Genomic DNA, 7,049 nt, shown 5'->3' with positions numbered 1-7,049 from the left:
TTTTAAGACAAAAGATTATTTCATTTTTGTCTTTTAATATCCTATGCCTGACACATGCAATTGCTTTTTAAATACTTTTCAACTGTTTCACTGGAAGTAGTCACTTAATCCACCTACTGTGTGCATAATAGTATCTTAAAGTAATGGGGAAATACAAAAAAAAATCAATATGGTTCTTTCTCTTATAGAGCTTACAGTATAATGAGAGAGGTCAAATAAAACATGCATGAAAAAAGATCTAACACAATGAAAGGAATTAAATAAGTGTAAACAAATATGAGGAGTTGAATTACTTATATAAATACTGTGGGGATGGTGAGATGAAGAAGGTGATGGGGTGTAGGGATATTTCAATAGAGAATGCTTAATGGAGTAAGAAGGTTTTGGACTGAATTGGCAAAGGGACCTAAGGACAAGAAGTGAAATATAATAAGGCAGCACAATATTGTTTAAAAAAATACAAAAAGAAAAAAACTCTGATCTGGGCTAGGTCAGACAAGAGACTGAGTTTTCTCTAGTGTCAGATAAACTAACTTCCTGTGTGATCCTGAGTATGTGGATCACTTCCTTTCTTAGTCTTAGTTTTTCTATCTATAAATTAGAGCTAGGGCTAGATGAGCTCAATAATTCATTCTAGCTCTACAATTCTAGGATTATACCAATTGCCTATGACTTGGCTAAAGAGTCTAAGCTAGATAATGAAAATGGGAAACTAAAACTGATTTTGATATAGATTATAGAGACATTTGGGAGCCTTCATAGATACTTAAAGAAGAGAATGACATAACCAATGTCAATGACATTTAAAAAAATTCTTAAATCTTTTATTAATGCTTTTTTCTTCTTTTACATTATTGCCACTTCCAATAATGCCCTCCCCTCAAAAAATACAATAATGACTTTTAAAAGTTGCCTAAATAAAATACTCAGTAATATGTTAGTGGATATAATTCAAGCACCAACCCTTGATAGAGAGGGATGAAAGAGTATCATGGATACCTAAATGGCATATTAGACTCTTCTCCTCTTCTTTCCCCCAGCATCCTGTTCATAGAAAGAATTCCATCACTAACAGGATTTAAGGAATTCACTAATTGATGCTATATGAGTGTTGAATGCACATTCAAACAGATTTTTCAGTGAATTAAGTGTATAGCATATTGATCAATTAACTAGTTTTTATAAAAATTAAACATACAGAATAAAGGTATCAAACCAAAAGTTTATTTTGCAATAAGCATAAATCCCAGTTCCCCTCTATCTCCACTACACTGTTATCCAAAGATGTAAAGGAGAATCTAATAATCTTTTGATGAGGAAGACAAAAGTAGGAAATGAAGGAACATGCAGATAACAAGTGATCCATATGTTTTAATAATACTATCATATTTGCATATAAATCCAGGCTCCAGGCTCTGGAAAGAAAGACTCCAAAATCCCAGATTCAGTTATTTCTTTGCTGCCTGAAATAACGGTTATAGGCAGCACTGTATCCATGAATATAGGCATAGCGTGAACATAAAGTATAATCATCACATGCTTCTCGTTGGATTTCATGGGCAGGCTTGGTGCGTTCTCTGGTCCTGTAAAATCAAGGAAGCAGACAGAAAATTGTGAACCATTGGGATTCATGAAGTGATAATAGTGATATGAGAAAAGGAAAAAAAAATAAATTATTTGAAGAGACAGAAAGCCACAAAGTAATAAGGAAAAAGTGATGGAAAAAGAGAAAAGGAAGAGGAAGGATAATTATTAGTGAAAACAAGAGTCAGTTTTTCTTTTTTCTTCTCTCCTCTTTAAGTCTCTCCATAAACTCAATATTTCTCACCCAGATTGTTTTGACTTCTTGCTACTTACTTTTAGTTCTAACTTACTATTCAAATACTTGGTTATAGTTAGAAGTTCTTACCTTTTACTGAAGATTCCTTCCCCTAAGGCTTACTGTTTCATAATTATAAAATTATTAATATGATCATTTAAAATAAGCTTTAATAGTTTAAAACCTCACTGAGACTTTTGGGATGCCCTGTTTAACACTTTAACTGCTTGATATGTGTTATCTCTTGAGCCTCACAACGATACTGTCAAGAATTATTATTATTCCCCATTTTACAGCTGAGGAAACTGATGGTGAAAATGGTTAACATGTCTAGGCTTATACAGCTAGTTAAGTGTCTGAGATCAGATCTGAACTCAAATCTTTCCCAAATAATCCAGAGATTCTTTCTAAGGTCTCACATTTAATTAGAGATTAAACTTTTACCTACTGAGGAAAGGGAAAATTTTATGATTTGTCCAGAATGAACATATACTTTCATTAGAGATCATCACTTCTAAGTTCCAGTAAACTCTATTAAATTGCAGGGCATTTTGGAAATAATCATTTTTTCTGTTTGGGAAGCATTGAAATTCTGTGATTCTATATGATTAAACCATGTATTTTAAATGTTTTCACCTTTGAAAGTTTCATATCCCATTCAGTGTAGAGTTCTATCATTAGATTGTATATTTTTAACTGAGGTTTTTGTATTTCATGCTTATTATTCATTCATTAAGACTCAAATCCACCTCTCTCCTTAGATTCTAAGAAGCTAGTTTCATAGTTTATTTAGGCCTGGGATGCCTTATCCCAGATTTATAATTCCAGCCCTCTTCTTCTCCACTCCCTATTGCTACTTACCTTTCTTGAAATTTAGCCCTCCATCTTTGCTGAGGTGACATAAAATTGTTGGCCTTTCTCCTGTTAATGAAAGGATCTAAGGAAATAAAAATCAAAGATGCACGATTTGAAAAATAGTATAAGATTATAATTCAATGAAACTTGGCACTAATAACTTTTAGACATTACCCTAAGAGAATGACTTTTTTCTTTTTTTTCTGGTCTGGATCTATGATTTCATTGTAAGGGGAATTCCTGGTGAGGAAACTTCACATTTCAGTACACAGATCAGCAACAATTCTATAATTTATAGTCAAGGGAGTTACTGATAGAGTTCATACTGATATAGTATTTGATCCTGGGTCTTGATCCAAGACTCCCTATCTTCTCTTCCACAATCTTTCTCAGATTCATACAACTTCAAAACTCCCCAGGACTGATGAGTGGAACACTCAAACAGGCTGTCTTTAACTTAAGACATAGCCAAATTTTCCATCTCTATGTAGAGTACAGATGTAGGCCAGTTTGAATTTCCCAAAGAAAATTTTAATCAGGTTCTAAATATGTTGAATGCTGTGTTCCTGCCAGAGAACACAACTCATGTGTTCCCTTGATGCTACAATTTAGAAAATTCACCAGGGTTTTCAGATTCTGACTTAACTTTACCCATGGCTCATATTCTTTTTACTCAGCTATTCCTAACCTTTCATCAAATAAGAGTAGGAATGTATTCTTTATTGTGGGTCACTTAAAATAAATTTACTTACTCATTTCATAAGATTCCATGCTCTCATGGGACTCTGAGGAAAAGAAAAAAAATCCATTTCAAATTTGGGGCCCAGCTAAAATTCATACATAGCAATGAAAAGTAAGAGATAGGAGAGAAGTTAAAAAGATATTGGGGAATATATTTAGCAAAGGAGTTATTGCTAATTTCAGATAATGAATACATGTGAGACAGAATTTCTAACTATATCCTAATTGGCCACATTACTTATTTTACTTCTCTGTCAGAATAAACAATCATGACATTCTTACCTAAAAAATCATGAGGGTCTCAGTTATAAGTTGGTTAAAGGTTATAGCAGACATAATTGTTAAGTAAGCACCCACTATGTATTGTATGCTTTTAGACACTGAAAACCCAGAGATAAAATGGAAAACAGTCCCTGCCCTTAAAGGGCTTATGTTTTCATAAAGTAAAAACAAGATATTTTGAGGAACAAGAAAGTTCTATCTCATTAGAATTGATGCTTCTTGGATAATAGGATACAAACCTTTCTTTGGATCTTCAGTATTTAGCTTGGTGCCTGATACATAGCATTTAACATATGCTTTTTGATGACTAATATTTATGTCCACTATGATGCAGCACTTGAACAAAACTTCCAAGGAAGCTAAGAATTTTAAGAAGTATAGGCAAAGTGAGAGTTCCCTTTATGAGAGGTGATGACCTATGAAGAAATAGGGGAGGCAGATATGGAATTCTGGGTTAATGGGTCAGCAAGTAGATTACTTTGACCAGCTCATGAATCACATTGAACAGAGTGATATAGAAAAGGTCTGGAAAAGTGTATTGGAGCTAAATTATAATGCTCTTTAGAGAGAGTTCTAGAAGCTTGTATTTTATTATAGAGAAAATAGGGAGGAATCCCTGAAAATTCCTGAGCAGGGAAATGACATAGATTTGTGATTTAGGGAAATTATTTTACATCTGTAGTGATGGGTTGGCAAGAAGATAGAAAGAACACAGAAAACCCAATTAGGAGGATGTTACAATAGAGCTGAGAACCTGAATTTGAGTAGTGGTTGTATGAATTGAATGGAAGGAACAGGTGGAAAGATGTTGTAAAGGCAGAATTGATAAGTTTCTATTGGTTGGGTGTAGCCCTGTTGGGAAAAAGTCCAGGGAGGACTCCAAGAAGGTGGTGAACCTGGGTTACTTGGAGGATGGAAAGATTTAGTTATGATGGAGATGTCCATTTTGAACATATTGAATTAAAGACATTGAGGGGAAGATGTCTAGTGGGAAGTTGATATAGGACTAGAGAGAGAGTTTAAGAAACAAGCTTAGTAGCATACTTATAGACATACACATACATATATACACATTTGCATAATAAGGACAATTTGATCACATAGAAATTGATGAGCTCACTGAAAGAATATAGAGAAGAGATCCCAGAATCATGTTCAAGATCACATAATATGATACAAAAGCACACACAAAGCTCATTCCTCCTCTGTCCCCCTTGACATGGATAGAATAAAGTTCAGCAGAGTACATACTTAGATATTCTCTAGAATTCAGGAGTCCTCAAACTACGGCCCAAAGGCCAGATGCGGAAGCTGAGGATGTTTATGCCCCTCACTCAGGGCTATGAGTTTCTTTATTTAAAGGCCCACAAAACAAAGTTTTTGTTTTTACTATAGTCCGGCCCGCCAACAGTCTGAGGGACAATGAACTGGCCCCCTATTTAGAAAGTTTGAGGACCCCTGTATGCAAATGCCCAAGCCATGGGTCCACTATAATAGGTCCATGAGTGGTTCTGATGGCTACTTAGGCATTTGTTTTTAACCGATAAGCCATACATTGCAATGGGGCATTAGGTCAGTTTGAATAGAGATGTAGGAAAATGAACAGAGCAATTTTGTGTTATTGAGTTATGAAGAGAAATCAGTTTTAATTGACTTGTATTTTTTATATTTGAGTTTGATTTAAAATGTTTCTCTAGAAAATGGCTAAAAGAAAATCATATTCATTATTAGATAAGTTATATCTATGTCTTTGAAATGAAATTGAGAATTAGGGGCATTATTAACATCCTTCTGGTCCCAACAATTTCACCTGAAATAATTAGATGATTAAGTAAGTTAATCTCACTTGAACAAGTCTTACATTTTTTCCTTCTAAACTTGCACATTTAGAAACAACACTAGAGGTGATGACATATTCTGACATACAAGGATCATAAATTGGACAGGGGACTCCAATTCAATTAAAACTTTCTTCTGCTTGAATACTTTAGAACAAAGACTGATCTTTCTAAGATTTTCTAAGGTGCAAGTGACCACTTACCTTAGTTAATGTAGGTCAGGGTCTAACTTCCTAACATAATTCTTCATATTAGGTTTTAGTAGGAGTGTTTTAAAGTGAACCACAGGGACAAGTTAACCTGAGTATTTTAGAAACAGTTTTAGAGAAAGTAACTAGTTTAATGTCCTCATTTTACAGCGAGGAGATGGAAACCAAAAAGAGGTTAAATGACATCCAACGATACATAGCTAGACGGTGACTCCATCTCCTCGTTTTTTTTTTTTTTTTTAACAGCATCCTGTCCCAACCCATCTGAACTATCTATTCGTTCTAGTTACATCCTTATAAACAGAATTAAGGCTTCTTCAAAAAAGGATGGAGGCTGGAAGAGAAATGGAAAGATAAGCAGCACAGGAGATGAAAAGCACTGAGAAACAGAAGATATTTAGGGAAATGAGAACATATTGAATTTATGGAAATAGAATATAAGAGTGATGGAGGGAGGAAAAAAGAGGGAAGTCCAAAGAGAGAAAAAGGGAGTGGGAAATTCAGAGAGACTGGAGAGAAATCTTACCATAGCACAGGACTACCACTGCTAAAGCAGCCAGAAGTGTGACAACAAGCAATGTCTTCATGATCTTGTCCTTGTTCCTCTGGGTAGTTCTTGGGCTCCTTTGCAGCAGTGGATAGAATGAAGCTTTCTATAAGCTGCTTATAAGAGGCTGGGAAGTTGAAGCAGTGCTGTGCTTTTATTATGAGAGCTGGAGCAGCTGGGAGGGAGGAACGAATGGGAGGGGTCCCGGAGAAGGTGGAGAATGGTTGGCACTTGTTTGCACTGGTGCTGTTCCCAAACATTCACTCTTCACAGATTTTATCAGCTGTGGGCCAGAAGTTCCCTCCCCGCCCCCAGTTTTGACCAGTGCTACAAAGGGAGACTGCCCTGGTACAAAAGTTCTGACCACTGGATGTTTGGAGGCAGAGCCAGACCTCAGGCAAGGGTCCACAGAAAAGGGAGTGACTATAAACATGTTTACCTTTATAATTCCCCCTCTGATATGCCCTCCTGGCTCTTAGCACAATCACCTTAGCTGCAGTATACAGAGAATATAGTGTTTCGGTGGCCCCTCTGATGGAGGAGAGGGGAGGTTCCTTGGGATAAAAGACAGTTCACATGTTCATGTTAGCTTGCCTCTCCACTGATATTGAACTTACCCCAGAGGTCAAGCAGGCATTTTCTTCATGACCTGCAACTTTTCCAGAAAAAAAGGAGGGAGGATAAATGTCCTTGACAAATTTTGCCTGTTTTCTGGCGTTGTTGTAATAATAAGTATTATAGCTAGCACTAATATAATA

General features: G+C 35.7%; 1 protein-coding gene across 1 annotated transcript; it reads right to left on the bottom strand.

Moving 5' to 3' along the window:
• Nucleotides 1-797: 797 nt before the first annotated feature.
• On the bottom strand, nucleotides 798-6,439 carry MGP (matrix Gla protein). The gene is made up of 4 exons (XM_052001031.1): nucleotides 6,271-6,439; nucleotides 3,427-3,459; nucleotides 2,681-2,756; nucleotides 798-1,583 (listed from the first exon to the last, which is right to left on the bottom strand). The coding sequence occupies exons 1-4, from the start codon at nucleotides 6,329-6,331 to the stop codon at nucleotides 1,445-1,447; spliced, it is 309 nt and encodes a 102-aa protein (XP_051856991.1). The 5' UTR covers nucleotides 6,332-6,439; the 3' UTR covers nucleotides 798-1,444.
• Between the last annotated feature and the right edge of the window lie 610 nt (nucleotides 6,440-7,049).

This window comes from Antechinus flavipes, chromosome 5, assembly GCF_016432865.1.
Source record: "Antechinus flavipes isolate AdamAnt ecotype Samford, QLD, Australia chromosome 5, AdamAnt_v2, whole genome shotgun sequence".
In the NCBI taxonomy this organism is placed as follows: Eukaryota; Metazoa; Chordata; class Mammalia; order Dasyuromorphia; family Dasyuridae; genus Antechinus; species Antechinus flavipes.
This window is presented reverse-complemented; position numbering and strand designations above follow the sequence as displayed.

Excerpts from the sequence above, each read along its gene's own strand:
- MGP (XM_052001031.1), bottom strand. The coding sequence starts at position 6,331 with ATGAAGACATTGCTTGTTGTCACACTTCTGGCTGCTTTAGCAGTGGTA. Across the intron at positions 3,460-6,270 it reads AGTGGTAGTCCTGTGCTATG|AGTCCCATGAGAGCATGGAA; the intron begins GTAAGATTTCTC and ends TCTTTTCCTCAG. Across the intron at positions 1,584-2,680 it reads AGGGCTAAATTTCAAGAAAG|GACCAGAGAACGCACCAAGC; the intron begins GTAAGTAGCAAT and ends TTGATTTTACAG.